Source organism: Canis lupus, chromosome 20 (assembly GCF_011100685.1).
Source record: "Canis lupus familiaris isolate Mischka breed German Shepherd chromosome 20, alternate assembly UU_Cfam_GSD_1.0, whole genome shotgun sequence".
In the NCBI taxonomy this organism is placed as follows: domain Eukaryota; kingdom Metazoa; phylum Chordata; class Mammalia; order Carnivora; family Canidae; genus Canis; species Canis lupus.
The window spans coordinates 14,550,088-14,570,691 of record NC_049241.1 but is presented as its reverse complement, the minus strand read 5'-3'; the positions used below and the strand labels follow the sequence as shown (position 1 = coordinate 14,570,691).

Here is a 20,604-nt window from a genome sequence, read left to right as displayed (position 1 = left end):
TGCTGTATTGTGGGGCATCCTGATTGGGTGGCGGATGGCGGCACAAGCAGTGAAAGAATTCACCCGAGTCATAACAAAGGAGATAGATGTTTATTTAATACACTGCAAAGGAGCAGTAGGCAAGACAGCAAAGGAGAGAATGTCAACCATGAGGTGGTGGTAAGGGGCTATAGTTACAGGGTGGAGTATGGGAATATATGGAACTTTCCTTATTTTGATAATCTTAGGAACTGTGCCTGGTTGTAGTTGGTCAGTTAAGGCCTATGACTATTTCAAGGTGAGTAGCTTAATGATCCTGTTTGCATTCAGCTCCATGGTCACTCTGGCCCCTTTTGCCTTGCTCAGGTTATTAACATTACTCAAGCCTGTTAGAAGAGGTCTCTATACAAATGGTAGGCAATGTTAGGCAATAGGGTTACAGTACAACTCCCTGCCCTCAAGGAGATTGTTGCTACTAGAAGTTGAAGACAATATACTATTAAGCAAATAAATGAACTAGAAATTTTCATATTATGATAAGAATTATGAAGAAAATAATTAGGATGATATGGCATAAAATAATTAGGAGCAGGGGAAAGGCTCCATAAGGTAGTCAGGGAAGACTAGTCTGAGAATTGTACTCTGAGCTGAACACCAAAGGGTGAGCAAAAGCCAGACTTTCGAGGGAAGTACCTCCCAGGCAGAAGGCAAGGAATTGCGAAGACCCGGAGACAGAAAACGATTTGATATGTTTGAGCTGCATCAAAGAAACCAGTATAATTAAAGCATGGTGAGACAGAGCAAAAAGTCTTGAAAAATAGGAGGGTGACACATACCTCACAAGCCAGGCAGAGTTTGGGTTTCATTCTGAGTATAATGGAAAACTATTGGAGGATTTTAAGAAGGGGAATGACTCGATATGATTCATGTTTTTAGAAGACCACTTTAGTTGCTTTGTGGTGAATAGATTCTGGGGAACCTAGAGCAAAAGCAGGATAATCAGTCAGGGACCCATCTAGGTAAGAGATGTTGGTGGCTAGGACTCAAGGAAAGAAAATAAATGGAGATACTTGAGATAAATTTTGGAACTAGAGCCAATAAAACTTACCATTCTAATAAACTCAGTTTGTAGATGGAACTGCTTCCCAAAGAGATTATGTAGCCAACCTCAGTTTACATAGTAAGAAACAGAGCCAGATTCCAAATGCCATGCTTGTTCCTCCATGTTAGATAGAGGTTCTTGTACTTCAATGTGCATTAGAATAACATGGAAAATTTATTAAAATACTGAATATTGGGCCCCCCCCCACAGAGGTTCTGATTCTGTAGGACTGGAATGGGGCCTGAGAATTTGCATTTTTTAAAAGTTATGCTTCAGTAATGCTGTCATAGCTTGTCTAGAGTCCACACTGTGAGAAACATTGCTCTCTCCTAAGCTGTTTGCAAGTGGCAGAGTGAAGCAGATTAAAGTGGGTTCATGCAAAAGTGTTCCTGGTTCTTACAAAGCTAACAGCTTGCTGTCACATCAGGTATTGTAGACAGTCTACATAGACAAAGTAGAATGAGAGTGCTAAAGTAATTATCTTTGAAGAAGGGAAAGGAATGTATAAAATATATTTAATTCACTTGATAATTACTCATTTTTCCACCTCATTGTGTCTGTATAGTCACTTCCTTTCTTTCACAGATAGACCAATAGTATTATATAGTCATCATTTAGAAGAATGAAGTGTGAACTAAAGAATCTGATATTTAATACTCTTTTGTAATTTCTCCTATATGTAACAGGTGTTAAGAGAGTAAAATCATCTTCACCATTAGGAAACAGAGAACAGAATATTTGAGCAGGCTTATCATTCATAGAATCCTGTCATGTTTGAACTGGAAGGAACTATTGGGGCCAACCCTTTGATTTTTATAAGCAAAGAAAATAAAGCCCAGAGACATAAATTAACTTACCCATGATCATAGGGTGAGTGAGAATTAGAGCTATGACTAGAGCTACTCTTTCTGTTATACTGCACATTACTTTTTCTGCCAAGAAGATATTTTAATACAATAGGTAAGGGGGAAATCCATTAATCACCTGGCTACTTTTTCTCTGTATTTTCCACAACCAGCATCATAAAATGAAAACATCCAGATGGACAATTGACTTTCTCACTTCCTATTTTCTAAGATAATCAACTGATTATTGAGTCCAAAAGAGCTCTTTTTATTTTCATTTCTAAATTACATATTTAGTTGTATGTCTAGACCTTGTATGCTATGGTCCTTTGGCTTAAATGGCAAAACTGTAGGCTTGAGGACTCTGCAAACAAATGTTTGAGTATCTCTAAGGTCATCAATAAGTGAATACAGAAGCATCAGACAGCATAGCATACTAATTTCCCCCCGGATATGCTACGTATATGTGATCACTAGATAATATTCAGCCCTACAAAGTGGCTTAAAGGACACAGTGACCAAAAAGATGAACACAACAGATAAGGTAATTTCACAGTAGAGCAATAGTCTGCTTAATTATCCTGGACAGAACTGATACTGAGACCCTCAATTTCCCTCAGTGTCACTTAAGATAAAGTCAACAGTTTTTGTTTCCTTTTCTTTATCTGGTAGTTCTAATAAAATGGCTTGCTGCAATTTTTCAAGAGGTGCACACTGAGAACATATTGTAAATGATGGCCAGTGGGAAATAATACAGAAGTGGGGACATGAGATCCTTAGGACAAGAGAAGCCTCAGATTAGGGAAGAAAAGGTTATATCAAGGAGAATACATTGAAATACAATGCAGTTCCCTCACTCTGTATTACCATAGAAAGCAGAGGTACTATTACAATTTTTATACCACAGGATTACTGTTTAAATATACTCATGGCAAGCTTTACATAAGTGGATTTGTTTATCTGAAAGTTCCCGTGCTTGTCTAAAGTAGAAGTTCTCACACTTTTGGTTTCAGCCATTTTTTTCACCTTTAAAATTTGTTAAATACTTCAAAGAATGTTTGCTTATGTTGGTTATATCCAAAGAATTTTTGCTTATGTGGGTTGTATCTATCTATCTATCTATCTATCTATCTATCTATCTATCTATCTATCTATATCATATTAAAAATTAAAACTGAGAATTTAATTTAGGAATATTTTATTTTATTTTATTTATTCATTCATGAGAGACACAGAGAGAAAGAGAGGCAGAGACACAGGCAGAGGGAGAAGCAGACTCCATGCAGGGACCTGACGTAGGACTGGATCCTGGGTCCCCAGGATCACACCCTGGGCTGAAGGTGGTACTGAACCGCTGAGCCACCTGGGCTGCCCTAGGAGTTTATTTTAAAATGACAACATGTAACATAATATATTTTAAGAAACTGTATTTTTCCCCAAAAAATTAATGACAAAAGGGGTATTGCTTATGTTTTTGTAAATCTCTTTAATGTCTGTCTTAACAGAAGAAAACTTGATCTCATACAGATAGGTAGTTGGGAGGAAAAGATATCATGGGCTTTCTGAAAGAGGCTTGGGAAACCCCAATGGTCCTGAGACCACACTTTGAGAGACACAGATCCAAAAGTATGCTCACATCATCACTGATGGTAGGGTTGAAAATATTTTGAGAGCCTACAGATAGAGATGGATGTTGGAGATAAGCAGGCCTGTGTGCCCATCCTAACTGAACCACTTTCTGAATTGAGAACTTACTACTTCGAGGCCTCATCTATAAAATGAGGATAATTCTATTTAGCCTACAGATTACTATAAGGTTGAGAAATAACATATATAAAGTGATACTGAAGAGATATTCCATAAAGAAATAGCATCATGCTTTGGTAGTATTTTGTTCAGAAGGTAGATAGGGGAAGGAGAAAGAAATAAGCTCAACGCAGTAAGAACAGATTCTGAGAATCACTAGGTAGTGAGTAAGTTGAAAATTAAAAGGAAATTAATCCATGTTAGGCTAGAGTAATAGCTTGGTTTTCTTGGGTAGATATGGGGTTAGTGAACCAACCTTAAGGCCTTACAAAAACAAGTAATGGCACAAAATAGGCTGTTTATGCCAAATGAACAGAATCTATTCAGAAGGACTACAATTGGAAGATCAGAGAAGGCTTTGTGGAGGAGGTGTTTCTTCAGAGTAAAAACAGGTTGGAAATGAAGTGGAAGAGAATGTTTCAAAAAGACAAAGTGGTAAGATCAAAGTTTTGAGGAGGAACTGATTTATTGGACTTGTGGACAAAGAAGACCCTTACTTGCCAAGGACTATGCGTTCACTGGGCATAGTTGGAGAGAAAGTAAGAGAACTGAGTAGAACCAGATGATAGAGTAGTGTAACTATTAGCCTAAAAATAAGAATTGATGGTAGTGTTCTCTTAGTATGTCTAACATTTACAGTGTACAAAGCACATTCACAAATCCTGTCCATTATCTCACAGATTATTTCCCACAATCGTATCTGTTGTATTTATTAGTGAATGCCTATTAATAGAAATGTACTTGCTTTTGGTTGCACTCCAATATGCCTTTCCATAGTTGACTTTTACCTTCTGTGCAGAGTTTATGATTGTTACCTGTGAGAGAGTTGACCTCATGGTATTGCCATTGCCAGAGGCAAAAGTGCAATATAGAGGTAAAGAGACCCTAACTAGGAGTGTCTGAGGGAAGCACAAATTAACAGAGAATCCAGGAGATCCAAGAATTAGATTGGTTCAAGATGCAATCTAAAGATTTAGCATATTAAAGTTAGAAGAGACTTCAGATACTGTTAAGTCTAACCTTGCCTCAATTTAAATGAGAAAAGCTTTCAATCACCAGGCTCCAAATCCAAGCTACTTCTTACAAAACAAGATTAGATGGCTTCAGCATAGTATTTTTCAAAGTGCATGTATTGTTTAATCATCAAGTTCCTTTTTTTCTACATTAAATTCTCAATATTTAAAACAAACCAAGGCTTCTCTAGTTGAAGACAGGACCTCCTCAGAATCCTCAGAGTTTCACAGAATTGAATTTGAAAACCGCCATATTAGGGTGCTTGCCTGCTGATATGTACTGAGTGGATGAGAGCCTGAAGTCAGAGGATGGTAGATTATGAGGGCTGAATGAATATCAAATATGGACCCTATCTCGGAACACAATATCAGTATTTCTGGTAAAGCTGGTCTTCCAGTTCAATGATATGCAAATGGGAAGTCAAGGACTTAAGAAGAGACTGTAAGGAGAAGTTGGAAGACTATACAGTAAGGTTTGGAGATGAATCATTCAAGTGCCAGCACTTGGAACGTTGGATTCAAGGCAAAGTTAATGAGAATACCTCAAGGATTCTGTCAACAGTCCAAAATTCCAGGCTGGAGATAAAGATTTGGGAAGCAACTATATACATAGGTGTTAAATTGAAGCTGAGTAATTATCTTCAGGTTCATAAAACCCACTACCAATAAACTTCTGAAGCATTTTTAGCTAAACATCTACATTCCCTGAAGCTGATTCATCTTCTCCAAGACTGTGTAAGATACCAGAAATAATTTCTAATGGCTACTGGGCCCATCTTTGCAATAGTAATTTAAATGCTATTCTCCAGAGGCACCTGCGGGGGGCTCAGTGGTTAAGCATCTGCCTTTGGCTCAGGGCGTGATCCCGGTGTCCTGGTATCAAGTCCCACATCAGGCTCCTCACAGGGAGCCTGCTTCTCCCTCTGCCTACATCTCTTTCTCTCTCTGTGTGTCTCTCATGAACAAATAAATAAATAAAATCTTTTTTAAAAATGAAAATAAAATAAATGCTTTTCTCCAGCATATCCTTTTTTACATTTTTAAATTTCTAAGTTCTAGGGCTTATGATGGCATTTCTTCCTTTTAGAAATTTCTGGTTTTGGACAATCAGAGATCTCATTACCTTTGAGATTTATTCGGCCACTAAGTTCAAATTATATCCATCTGCGATAGAAATTCTTATTGGATATGATGCTTACATGATTCCAGTGACTGGAATATATAAAGATTTAGGTCATTTCTGGCAGTTATTGCACAAAAGATTGAAATGAAAAGATTGTTCATCTATCCAAGAAACTAACAGTGTCACAGGTCAAATCCAATACAATCATTTAACTTTATATTTGAATTTGTAGCTTGAGAACAAGACTTGATATGTTTTAGAGGGGGAATTAATCCATTTCAAACCTTAAAAGAACATGAATCACCAAAATAGATGATTTAATATATGGATGTGATTAATTATGTTTAATATGTAGAATCTACATATATTACCCCAAAAAAACATTTAAACATAATAGTGCTATATCAACCTGTTCAGGCTTCATTTAGAGTTATTATTTAGACATGGAGTCATTAAAATGTAGTTGAAACTAGGAAGTAAATACCATAGGCCCATATGCATTAGGCACCTCTGCCCAAGTAAATCATGTTTTCTGTCATCCACTAAAATGGATCATTTGTTATTCAAGGACTTTGAACTAGGTGACCCAAAGAGATATGGAGGAATAAAAATAATTTCCATCAGGCATGGGACTTTATACAAGAAACTCACCCACTTAGATCTGATTCATCCAATCTCAGTGAGTGGCAGCAGAAATCTTTACTGTGTGGGCTTCTGCCCTATGGATCTGCAACTGGCATGTTAAAAAGAAAGATTATCTCATTCTTTGCCATTTATATAATATGATATTCTTTTCCTAATCCTGGGTCCTTGTCCAGGTATTCACTTCAAAAAGAAAATATATTTATCATTTCAGATTCAGCTTTATGAATTAATTTTACTCTAAAAACAAAGAAAGTATTTAATGATGTTTCACAATGTTGAATTCACTTGTGATTTCACCTGGGCTGGCACAAATAACTACCATTGAGCATTCTGGTCCAGCACCTTAACTTCCATAACTCTGTTGGAAGTCACAAAAAGAACCCATGGAAGTAATTAGAAGTTTACAAGATCTTTTCATAATCCTCTCAAGACCCTCCCTTCCCTGCCCCATCTCCTTTTTTGTGATGGCAAGGTTTTGCTTCTAGCTTTCTATATTTTTGAGAGAAAGCAATGAATAAGCCCAAGTGTTACAGGAAATCTATGACATTGAAATCTCAGTCTCTGCACGTGGTTTTGATGTTTCCTTTTTGAACTTCAACTTGACATTGCTTCATAAGTTATATTTGCCCTTCCATTTATTTTTTCCCTCAGTCTCTTTGAAAAGTTTGGCTTAGTTGTTAATATTCCACATAGATTTCTGTAGCTTTTCTTGTTTGCTTTGTTTTCATGGACTCTGTGGGGGGTAAATATTCAGCAAGTTGAATGTGAAATCAGGCACACAACTGCCATTAGCCCTATCATGGTTACACATCAAATTCTCCAAGCAGAGAACAGAAAATGTATCTACCTTTTGAGCTCCCTTTGCATTAGCAGCAGGAAGATATAGAACAATGGCAGACTTGCTGCTCTTTCAAGGATGAAGGTTATAACCTTTTGTTCAAATTAATGCTTGTTGATGTTATAACTTTTTTTGAAAATCGACCCTTTCAGCCTCCCCTCATATGCAGCAATGCATCATCTCCATCAGTAGAGGATTTGTAAGATTGTGTTTTGCTCCTTGAAAAACATGCAACTGCTTGAAGATGGAAAAAGGAGAAAACAAGGACCTAGGGACCTCTGCTGGTTAAATGACTTGTTGAGTGTTTTTCGAGTTTTGTTTATTTGTAAGTAGGTAAGATAGACAGTTTAGCCTGAACACTAGTAATTTCCTTTTGAATTAAATTATAGATAATTTGAAGCCTCACTAAATGGAGATACTGAGGTCAAGTCAGCTAAGAGGCATGTTAAGAATATTGATTAACATCTTCTGATTAAATACTGATAACAATTCTAACTATTAGGTTTATATTGGTAGGCATTACCCTAATAGAAATGCTCTGTAAGAAGAAAATTATCCAGAATGATAACTGTGGTCCTCTTCTGCATAAATTTTGGGCTGAAGGTTTTCTACTTAAATACATTTGCTCTTACAGTTATAATAGCATGAATTGTGCTTTATGCAAGACTTGATGTTTATGAAGATATTTTATGGAATGTGGGATTAAGATTGTCTTTATTGAGAATAAGATGAAAAAAAGTGTGACTTCAACTGAAGCAAGAGAAAGGTGGCATAGTTTGGTTGGTGGGAGTGGTGTAGGGCAGTGGGTAATGTGGGAGTTAAGTGCTGCCTTGCATTCCTGTTAGACTGTGGGCAAGACTGGATTTCCTAAGAAAGTTTTGGTAAAAATCAGAACTCATTCAGAGATTTGGGATTCCCAGCCATACTCTTGTATATAACATTCTATCAATATGAAATAAGTCAATAATAAACAGTGATATAGTCTAGACGGAGAAAGAAGCTACACAATTATCTATACAATGTGTAGGAGTGAAGTGTATCAGAGACAAACTAAGCTGCTGTAACAAAGAGACCCAAATATACAGTGGCTTAAAAAATAAGTTTATTTCTCTCCCACATATCTCCCCAAAAATCAGCTGGTGGGTGTGGGGTCATTCAAAATCCAAGACTGGGAGTCAGAATTTTTTTCCTACATAGCTTTTCTCCATGAGCCTGAAGCTGTTGCAACTGTCACTTTTCCCCCCATCATTGGAATGGGACAATAAGAGTCCAGGACACACACACACACAAAAAAAAGTGTCCAGGACAAGTATCTTTCAGTAAACTACCTGCAAGTTGCTCTCACTACTTTCACACAGGTACCTTTAGCTTGAACTTAGTCACATGGTTACCTCTAACTGCAAAGAAATCCGGGAAATGTAATATGTATCTAGGAAGACATGAGCCCAGCCAAAAATGGTGGGGCAGTGTGGGATATTTCTCTTACAAAAAGGAAAAAAATAAAAAAAAGAATAGATACTTGGGGGAGAGGGACAGTTAATTTTGCCATATGGCAATGCTAGTTTTATTTTCTGCCTTTTGCAATTAAAAGACCAGCCACATGGGCTGCAAAAACAGGACATTCCAAGTTAGACATAGAGTGGGTTGTCTTCTAAAAGTACCCTCTGAACTCTTAACCAGTCTTGTAATTGCAAAACATCTGGAAAAGTAATTTTATTATAAGCCTACTTTTGTCCCTTGATTGCATGTGATAAAAATAGATTGAACATACACTGAATATACATCTTTGCTTTCTGAACTGCTATAGCTCAACCAAATTGGATTCAAAAAATAAATGATATACATGTGGCCATAGAAGAAAATGTCTTTTGGGAATGTAAAGCAAATGGAAGGCCCAAACCTACATACAGGTGGCTAAAAAATGGTGAACCACTCTTAACTCGGGTAAGCCAATTGATGATAATTGTGTCTTACTATTGACTGTAATATTTAATGTGGCTTCATTGTTATGGAAGCAGGAAAATGATAAGGTTTGTTTCCAAAATAATAAGCAACCAAATGTTATTAATAGTGGAAAAAGTGGAAGTGAATGCAATTGATATATAGAAACTGTACAGAAATCCAGTTCTTCAGCCTTGTTCAATTAAGATTCTATACAGAATCTTTGGTTTTCACAAATTAACATTTTTGGCTGTACGATTGGAAAAGTTATGCAGAAAGTCTGGAACATGTAATTGTGCTAAGATACGAATTTGTGTATGTTCTAGATAAGAGAGAATAAGACCTCAGCATACAAATTTTCATTTCAGTGTGGTTTTGTTATTCTCTTCTATCTGTGGATACTTCCGGACAATGTGATGTCCAATAAGATCACCATCAAAACACCCACTCTGGCCTCCAAACATGTCATAATGACATATGTAAATGTAAGATAAACATCTCTAATGCAACAGTAAAGGAACAAAAACTAAAAGTGATCATTGGGGCTGGAAGCACCAGACTATAAGGCTGAGAGCAGGCAGGGATATCTGAGAGCTCAGGTTTATAAAAAGTATATCCTCTCTCTGGAGACAGGATACAATATCTTTGCAGTAAAGGCTTAGAGTGTGGATCTTCCCCACCTATTGCCATACAGTAAAAGAAGCAGCCAAATTGTTGCCTTTTGTAATAGGACGCTGTGGTGCAAGGCAGGTGGAAAGTCCTGGACTGTGATTCCCACTGGCTCTGGGATGAGAGCTGCAGTAATTTGAGCATCCTCACAGATCGGGAACTCAGAGAATCCATGAGTAGATCTGTTTCTGGACTGGTGGCCTAGGGATGAGGTAGAGGAGCCCTAAAACTGCTAATGGGAATAAAGACAAAACAAAGAAGAATAACTCCTTTTCACAAATAAGCCTGCAAACAATATTCCAAAACATATGCAAATATTTATTTTTTAGAAAGATAGCCAATCTATAGAATACTCTAACAATAGGAATAGAAATAGGAGTAAGTATGTTTAGAGTGCTGAAAGAGTTAAATGAAGAAATCATGTCCATGAAAATAAACAAGATATTTTGAAAAGATAAGCAGATAGACTTTAAAAGAATAAAATGGAAATTATAGAAATATATAACCACTGAAATAAAAACTCTATGTGGACTATTCATTTTTTAAGGGGAAATGATAGGTTATAATAATATTTTTAAAGGATTTGGAAGGTCTGCTTCTCAGACATTAACAAGTACTAACCTATCTTGCCACTTCAAACACATGGTCTCATCTTATATTCACAAGGAACCTTATGAGGTCCTTGCTATTGCTATGCCCAATGTATAGACAAGGAAACCGACTTATCTGTAAAATGGGCGTCGCAGAGCAGTTTGCCTAAGGTCAACATCCATCCTTAGTAAGTAATCGGTCCAGGATCCAAATGTTAAATGTCTACTGGATTAGTACTACCAAAGTTTGTTTGAATGAGGTTTTCAGAATTGGTTATATGGAAAGTAAGATCTTAAAAGCCATGTGGGGGAGAGGATTAGGGCATAAAGGGAAGAAACGTTCAAATGCTCTTTGGAAATACTTCAGCAGTCACTCTCCACCTCTGAATTTTCTAAAAATAGACTCTGTGGCAGAGATTTGTATTAAGGAGGTAGGCTGGGAAAGCTTTCAGAGCCCCACCTCTGAAGGAGTCAGAGAAGCCCACTGGGCAGAGGGAGGTTAAACAATGGTGCCGTTCCAACAGAGACCTCCAGGGAGAGCACTGGAGCAGAAAGTCCTGTGGTTCCTAAATTGAGGCAAAGGGAGCCCTGCCTTTGTACCCCTTCATTGACCATTGATTTGGGGAAGTTCTTTCAGCCAAGAGCAGTTCCCAGAGAGAGATCCAGCTGCGAGCAGTCCTCAAACTTAGCACCTGGAAGAATAAGTACCTTGGTTCTGAAAGATCATCTGGAAGGTACCATGAGAATCTGTGATGAAGGGACATTGACATAATACAGGAATGCCCCTATGAGGGAGAAGACCCTGACACAGAGCTTGGAATGAAGCAAGAGGGAGGATGAGGAGGACCTTAGAATGAGGAACAACTGTGTCCAATTTAACTTTTTTTTATTGTATTTTCCAATTGAACTCAAATGTTCACTGAAATTTGACATTGCAAATGGCCTGACATTCCTCAAGCCCCAAGTTGAGAGCCAGTTTTTCATACTCAGATTTCCTCCACCGCAGGCAGCCCAGTGAAAAGTGCCTGCTGTGAGCGATGGTGGATCATCAGTGCACACAAAGCAGAAAGGGGACTATCACCCTGTCAAGTACTACTCTCTTGTCCCTGGAAGGGCTCCTGCTGGCTCCAATTATAAAAGCAAAACTCAAACCACTATAGTATAGGGTAACTAACAGGCATTTCCTCCCTATTATTTAATGTGAGGGAACATGGATACCTAGATATGATAAAAGCCTAATAAGGTGTCTACCCAGCTAAATCACAACCCTAAGGCAAATAGAAAACCAGTACGTCTTTATTTTATTTATTTTAAATGGCAGGTTCCTGGGGAGGAGAGCCTGTTCGGCACTTAGGAAAATTGATAATACAAGTTATGTATCCTCAGGCTGACAAATGAGAATGGTCTTTTGTTCAATGCACTAACTTTCCTTTCTTCCAACCGGCCACCAGAAGATGGTCCTAAACTTAGATTATGCCACTGACAGCAACAGAGTAAGGGAACCTTAAATTATTAATACCTACCTTCTTTTTTTTTTTTTTTGAGTAAACCAATATGAAATATTTATTTCTGCTTCTCCAAGAAGATTATAATTCTATTAACCTTCAAAGTGTTGCCTGCTCATAATCTGAGTGTTTTAATACTCTAAACAGTAAATTTGGATGTACTTTCCCCCCTCCTCAAGCCTTCCCCCAGTTAGCACAACACCTCAGAGTAAAAAAAAAAGCATTTTAAATTTCAAGTGCATCTATTTAGAGGGGATATTAATCTGAATGTTTTCACTATTGAATCAATGAGAACTCCAGAGAGTCCTACAATTTAAATTCCATTTACCAACTGATGTACAAGGTTGTTCCATTTAGCATCTGACCTGCCACAAATTTAGTTGACAGATAAATAGATCATGTTATGTAAATTGCTTATATGATGGCTATTTTCTTCTCATTAAGCCCCTTTGATATAACATGTAGCAAAATTGCCTTAAGGTCTCGGTTGTAGAAGGTCACTGTTTTGTGTTCCTCTTTCCCTTCACAGGATAGAATTCAAATTGAGCAAGGAATGCTCAACATCACAATAGTGAACCTCTCAGATGCTGGCATGTATCAGTGCGTGGCAGAGAATAAACATGGAGTTATCTTTTCCAGTGCAGAGCTTAGTGTTATAGGTAAGTCTTTATAATGAAAAGGAAAAAAAAAATTAAGTCACTACATTAATATGCCTTTTGCTAGGCGTATTGTTCAATACCCCTCCCCCCACCAAAAAAAAGGGGTAAAGAAATTTTTAGACCAAGGTTACTGCTCGAGAAAAAAACAATGCTTTCTACAAGCAATACAAAGAAACCACTTCCTAAATCAGCCTCTATTGATGCTTACAGTGGGTAACATGGTTCCCTTGGTACCCATTTTTATTACTCTATCGACCACTCTTCTAAATTGAGTGATTTCTGAAATGCTGTGCAGTCTTGCTATGGTGCTGATTTGGTACAAACTTCAGCTAGGAAGGAAGAATTGACTTGCTTTGGAAAGGTTCCTTAGAACAGCTGGCAAAGTGAATCTTGTTCTTCTACATCTGAATTTTCCAGAGTATACAGAAGTGGTGTGCCTCTCCAGCTAGCTCTTTCACTATATGACCCCTTTTCCCCTGCTCTTCAGCTATACCAACTTTTTTTGTTCTGCATATTCAACATTCACCATCCTCTCTTCTTCCAGGGGCTATTGGAACATACTGTTCCTTCTCCTTGAAATGCTTTTCCTTCCCTTCTTCATTAGCTCTTTCCTTTCTCCATCTCCAAGTTCAATTGCTGCTTTCTTAGAAAGTCACACCTGGCCCCATGCCTAGATCAACTTCATCTCTTGCAGATTTTTATATTGCCTTTTAATTATCCTTTATAACAGATACCACAGTTGGGTTTTACACTTGTCAATATTTCTTTTTTCTTTCTGTTTTTCTGGGATTTTTTTTCTCCCATCGCATGTTAACTTCCCATGATGTCAAGAACCATATTTGGTTTAACTCATGATTTTATTCTCAGGATTTAATACAATAGTGAAGCAGATAATATGCACTCAATAAATATTGAATGAGGGTAGGAATGAATGAATTTGTTAAGTGATGAAATTGATGCTACTGTTTTAAAATTTGAATTATTTGTAGCACCTGAGTGGGTCAATGGGTTAAGCATTCAACTATTGATTTCAGCTTAGGTTGTGATCTCAAGTTTGTGGGATCAAGCCCCAACTCAGGCTCCTTGCTCAGCAGAGTCCACTTGAGATTCTCTCTCTGCATCTTCTTCTGCCTCTTTCCTCCCTCATGTACTCTCTCCATCTCTATCTCTCTTCTCTCTCAAATAAATATTTTTTAAAACAGTAAAAAATAAATTATAAATTAAGTAAATCAATAAATGAAATTATAAGTTAAGTGAATTGGCAAACCCATGGCCATTGAAAAAGAAAATTCCAGGCTATCAATTTGCATGTGTCCCATAGAGAAATCTTGACTCTGAATTCAGAATTTATCTGAAGTACCTAAGCATTAATTCTTAGGGAGAGCATAATGGAAAGATTATGAATAAGAGAAAGAAGCACACAAAGGGAGCTGATGCCATAAATCCCAATGCTTTGCCCAATTTTAGAGTCCTGAGTTTTTCTTCAGCAAGGTACTTTTTGATACGTAGCACATAGAACTTACATGTATAAGTAGATGTTCCCAAGATGAATGTACTTCTTCCTCATGTGAATTAAAAAAGGAAGGGAAAGCTTCCATGACTGTTCTTCTTACCAAGTTCTTTAGCTTAAACCAACATCCCATAAAAAACAAGAGTATGTGAGAGTTCATGGCACCGTAGCCTATTTCAAAGAGGCCTAAGAACAGTCTGGAATAATCATCACCTTGGCTTGGCACTAGTATAAGCATGACATTTCTGGAAGCCTAGGCACATATCTCTTACTCTATAAATTTTGAGAACAATAATTCTAACTTTCTCTGGCACAAGTATGCTGGTTTCACTCTGCCCAGCTTGGATCTGATTATTGGTTGTTGTAACTGACTCTCTTGGAGGACAGTTCAGCATGATAGATTACTTAGGATTTTCTGCAAAAAGAAGTGTGTTCTCTATTAAACAGTATGTCAACTAGTTAGAAGAGCTAAAACTGAGGATGGATCACCTAATGAATGAATCACATTGTCCTAAAAATCTCTATGTGAGTGCTTGCCAATTTTCAACTCTGGAAAACCCCATTATAATTTTAAAAGATTCTTTAAAATAAGAAAAAAAGATTTGGTAGGTCCCTTTATTAAAATAAGAAAATTTGATAATAACAAATGACTATAATTCATGGAAAATGATTATGGGGTGACTATAGAGAATAACTGAAGTCCCAGAGCTAGAAATGAGAAAGGCTCTCACATGATTTTTATCTAGAGCACCTACCCACAGCTGACAATAACAAAGTATATATGAGATGTGTGTAGATGTATGTATATACTCTTACTTGTGGATAAAAATGCAATAGCTTAAAACAACTCCTTCCACAGCCTTCTCCAGACCCTGTCCCCTCCCCCTACTCAGGGTTCAAGGCCTGCAAGTTGGGAATCACTGCTCCATCTTTTACAGAGATTTATTTCAAATCACTTCTGACTGGAACTAATTCCAAATGAATTCTCGCTCTGAGTCCTTTCTTAAGTGCCCTGAGGTCAGCAAGCTAGAGCAGAGAAGATAAGAGGAAAATGCCTGAGAAATTATTTAAACATTTTGATTTCAACCATGTTGGATATGAGAACAGTAAGGCATATCAGTAAATGATACAGGCCAAACAGTGGTAAAAAATAGTAAGGCTTCCAGGAATTCAGGAAAGAGAGTTTGACTAATGGACTGGGTTGGTCAGCTGAGCCTTGAACAGTGATTTTATTTGAACTGACAGAAAAGAGGACCAGGAATATTCCAGATCAGAGTGAAATGCCTTAACAAAGGCTCAAAGTTATAAAACATCTGGATGGTTTCTTGCATATAGAGAATCCTGAATGTTTAAAAATTCTGATTCAAATATATAAAGTATATGGGCAAAGTTTAAGATAGATGGAAAAAATGAAGGACCAATTTTAGAGACTCTTGAATAGCAAGTTTAGAAGTTCCTTCTTTAGTGTCCCCTTTTCACTTCCAAAAAAATCATATTAATATACTCTAAGTGAATTAAAGGACAGTTAGGTGTTGAATAAGTAAATCCCCAGAGTTCATTTTAACTGAATAAGGGAGAAGACATTTCACTATTTAAAAATACACATAAATTAATATTGGTTCACTTGGGGAAGCTGTAATAGATCGTATTCCACAAGTCACTTTGTTTCTTAAAGAATAGTAATAGTTTGGCTCTTTGAGCTCAAATAATTGATTTGTTATTACCTTTATCAGAATCATGGTGAATTTGAATTGAATATAGAAACCAAATGAAAACAAAATACTTTATTATCAGGAAAAAAAAATAAGAATGTTGATTCCAAGTATTGATCAAATACCAGGATCCCCCAGTGCTAGAGAGGAGATTCCCTTTCATGATAGGTAATAACCCTAGAGTCATGAATAAGAGATAGTTAGGAAGCATATATTTAATAGGCTTTTCCCTTGGTCTTGTTTTATGTGTTCTGAGTATTTAATGTGTATGTAACATATCTATATTTAATGGATTGAAACTGCTAAATAATTAATGTAGGCGCTGGGTGATTTACTCACTGGATGGGAGAATAACATAGACTTTTACCTTCAGGTCAGTCTATTAGAGTAGGCCTGGTTTTGAGTACATCAAATAGAAATGTCCTTGTTTGTAACTGACTTATCACCATTGATAGCTTAGTATTCCTCAAGGCACCTATTCCTAGACTTTTTCTCCCGTATTAAACTACGTCATCGAAGAGGTTGACTGTGTAATGTACTCCTGTGGACATCCCTGGGGTGCTGTTCCATCATTCCAACCTTCTTTCCCACTCAAGAAGGTATGTTGGAATTAGGGTGAATAGAGTCTTATAATCATGGGGAACTTGTATCCTCTATAAGAAAAAAAAAGCTAAGTATTTTGTTGGTAAAAATTTAAATTTTCTACTCCAACATTTCTATCAATGTTTAGTATTGGTGTCCACTTAGATGATCATATTGGTGATAAGGACTACTGGTTGAATTGTCAACCTTGAGATTTTCTGTGATGCTATTAGAATGTTTATGTTGTGTATGTAGTCATGGGTAAGGACAGAGCACAACTAAGGTCCCAAAAGGAGAAGCGGGGATTGGGGTACCTCTGAGCCATTAAAGGAGTGTCCTCCAGGGTAAAGCCTATAAAAGAAAGCAAGATAGGAAAGGGGCAGGGAAGCTGAGCAAGGTCATGGTCTAGCCTATATTCTCATCCTAGAGAGGGATATCTGGATTATAAACTGCATTTCAGAGTTATTCTCACCTGAAGCAAGAAGAATAACCATTTTTTAAAAAGATTTTATTTATTTATTCATGAGAGACACGGTGAGGGGTAGGGGGCAGAGACCCAGGCGGAGGGAGAAGCAGGCTCCATGCAGGGAGCTTGACTTGGGACTAGATTCTGGGTCTCCAGGATCAGGCCCTGGGGTGAAGGCAGCGCTAAGCCGCTGAGCCACCCAGGCTGCCCCAGAATAACATTTTTTAAAATCTCTGTTTATCAGTCCATCATTGGGCTACCCCTTAGATGGTAGTGGCAGTGGCAGTAGGGGTTGAGTGGTGACATGGGTGCAGATGGAACAAAACCTCCCAATTTCCTAGGGAAAGGGGCAGCCAGAGGTGATAAGCAGCCACCATTCACAGCTGGTAGGGCCAGAAAAAAGAATCTGTGAGGGTGTTAACAGCATTTTCTACAGAGGACAACTAATTGTCCTCTGTATCAGACCAAGTGAATCAGACCACGATGCTTTGTTACTTTGTCTAATTTACCTGGATCATAATGGGGAGTGCCACTAGTTTACTAGAGTATCTTCGATTTTGAAACGATGTGAACTATCCCTAAGAGTAAGTAGGTCTTTTGAATATGACCTGACTTTACCAGGACAGTATAATGGAACAGATATAGCTTCTGCCCTGAGGAGTTTCTGTCTGATGCTTCAGTATTGTGAGGATTCTCCTAGCCTATGTGGCAGAGGATATTTGACCCTAGAAAGATGCTTAAATACCATTAAGGAACTGATGGTCCAATTAAAGAGAGGTGCAGGCTTGAGCAATTATTTGGTTAATTTGGCATTTATCCAGATGATTGGCTCTCAAATTAGGAAAACATTAAGACTAAACTAAAAGTTATTTCACAGGGGCTTTCACAAGTGCTCATCTGCATCTGAGTCTGGTTTCTCAACTGCCTCATTGAGCCAGATTACAAAATAATCATGTGCTGAGTGTGATCAGCAGCCAGTGAGATGACAAAGCCCTTTCTTACCCAAATGGAGTCATCATCTAAGCAGGAGCTTTACTAAAATTGTCATGAAAAAGGAAAGCTATGTGCTTGGATCTCAAATTCAAATTTGATATTTTTAACGAGTCACTAAGTCTTCCTTTATCAGTAAAATGAGTATGTCATTATTAACCTTACTGCCAAAAGTAAGAGAACCTTTTTTAAAGGTTCATACAAAACCTTTTTTAAAGCCTAGCAGTGTTTGTATCAGAAGTGTTTTCTTGTTATTAACTAGTATCCATACTAAAATCTTGTAGACAGCCTCCAAATCACCAGCAAACCCCATTTCTGTGATTCTCAAATTTTGCTAATGACAGTTGTCTGGGGAGCTTTTAATATCCTGATATCCTATCATTCTCCATATCAACTAAGTGAATCTCTGGGCCTGGGACTCAAGTGTGATTCCAGTGAATATCACAGTTTGGGAACTACTACTTTAATTGATCAGATTAGAAGGCCATTACTTTTTAGAAAGTATTCTCAAACTTTACCATGCACCAGAATCATTGAAGGACTTGTTCAAATACAGATTGCTGAGTTCTATCCCCAGAATTTCTGATATAGTGGCTGGGGTAGGGTCTGGGGAGCTGCATTTCAAACAAGTTCCTGGGTGATACTGATGCTGCAGGTCCATGATCACACTTTCAGAGCCACTATCCTAAAATAGGAAATTTATTGTAGGTTATGTGTGAGTGTGTCTGTGTGTACATTGAATACAATCCACATAGAAAATCTTCTGATTTGGATCAAGACTTTAAATCTGAAACCCTCCTGTAGAAGAGGACTATCAGGCATCAGACATTCTCACCATGGCTGAAGGCCCCACTTCACCAAGATGGTGAGTAGGATTAGGCATACAGAGAGATTTCACAGATTGTCATGTGAGGACTGAGCTAAGATGTTGGTTGGCATGACTCTGGTGGCTTAAAGCCAACTGAAGGGAGGGGTACCTGGCTAGCTCAGTTAGTAGAGCATGCGACTCTTGATCTTAGGGTTGTAAGTTCGGGCCCTATGTTGGCCATAGAGTTTACTTTAAAAAGCCAACTGAAGGGAGACGTTGAAATCTGAGGGATAAATACTATGACAAGTCCCTATATGAGTTCACCCAAGGAAATGTCTTCACTGAGCTAGAATTTAAAATGTAACTCAAGAATGTAGTCCAAGGTGTCACTGAACAGTGATACCATATACTATACTACAACTAAAATCTCTGAGTCTTCTGTAAAACTGCTGCTATTCATTCAGAAGTCCACAGGTTTTGGGGGTTTTTGTTTGTTTGTTTTGCTTTTTGGGTTTTTTTAGGGTGCAAAGAGGAAGGGCAAATGGATAGGGAGAAGGAGAATCTTAAGTAGGCTCCACACCCAGCATGAAGCCTGAAATAGGGCCTGATCTCTTGAACCTGAGATCATGACTGAGCTGAAATCAAGAGTTGGTCCCTGGGCTCCTGGGTGTTTCAACTGGTCAAGCTGTGCCTTCAGCTCAGGTCATGATCCTATGGTTCTGGGATTCAGCCCCACTTTGGGACCCTGCTCAGTGGGGAGTCAGCTTCTCCCTGTCTCCCACTGCCCCTGCCCCCACTTGTGCATGCTCTTGCTCTCTCTCTCAAATAAATGAAAAATCTTAAAAAAAAAAAAGTTGGTTGCTCAATAGACTGAGCCACCCAGAAGCCCCCAAAAGTACAGTATTTTGCCTAAAGAGATATCCAATAAATTTTTCTTAAATTATAGAACCAGGAAGAAAGTTTGAATCTTTTAGCAAAATTACATGTTTTTTTTTATCCACCAGTGAGGAGTATGCTCTTCTTCCTTCTGCATACCATATTGACATGTCCATTTTGGCTTCTAAAAGCTCACTCTATTGTACCAAGTTTAGTAAGATGGTTTCCTACCCTTCCAATATTTTACTTTAGCCATATTCTTTGTTACTTTTTATCTTTTACCATTAGCTACGTAAGTCTTTTTGATTCAGTGAATAATAAATAAGTGAAATGAAGTAATTAATTTTTTCCCCTCTACCACTTTTTAGCAACAAATAGATTCTCTTTTGGTAGTCCAGAAGTATTAGAATTGGTGTTGAATATTTAACAGTGGTTTTCAAACTTTTATGCATGTATAAACTACTTAGGGATCTTGTTAAATTTAGATTCTGATTTCAAGTCTTGGGTAGGGCCTGAGATTCTGCATCTCCAACAAGCTCCCAGGTGATTACCAGTGCTTTTGCTCTGAGGATCACATTTTCAGTGGCAAAAATTATAATATTTTAAATTCTCAGGTCCCTCTCATGGTGGGTAGAGTATATACACTTAATAAGGTCCTCAAAATGATTCCTGTGATCCGTTCAATTTAGGTGCCACAGGTCTGGAATCTGCTTTGTAAATCCCTTTGATGCCCAATCTTAAGCTATCACAGCAGAGTAGCTTTCTAACTTACAAAAGCCAGTGGGAGTTGGAGGGCAGAATAATGACTAGGCTGTTCCCTTGTTATCACCACTGTACATACAGTGAATCCGTGTTTCCATTGTTGAACTCCGTATTGACAGAAGCTCTATCAATCATGTGAGACAATTTCTACCAGAAATAAAGCATTTGCACGAGCAACATTCT

The 20,604-nt window shown here is 37.7% G+C and overlaps 1 protein-coding gene and 1 long non-coding RNA gene across 18 annotated transcripts in view; one reads left to right on the top strand and one right to left on the bottom strand.

Moving 5' to 3' along the window:
* Positions 1-20,604, top strand: part of CNTN4 (contactin 4) — a 916,127-nt gene that overhangs the window by 758,407 nt on the left and 137,116 nt on the right. For all 13 annotated transcript variants that reach the window (XM_038565823.1, XM_038565822.1, XM_038565816.1 and 10 more), the window contains 2 exons: positions 9,159-9,295; positions 12,586-12,715. In XM_038565823.1, coding sequence (XP_038421751.1) covers positions 9,159-9,295; positions 12,586-12,715 — 267 coding nt within the window. The remainder of the gene's footprint in view (positions 1-9,158; positions 9,296-12,585; positions 12,716-20,604) is intronic.
* Positions 1-20,604, bottom strand: part of LOC102153282 — a 172,003-nt gene that overhangs the window by 59,636 nt on the left and 91,763 nt on the right. The gene's annotated exons all lie outside the window — the stretch shown is intronic.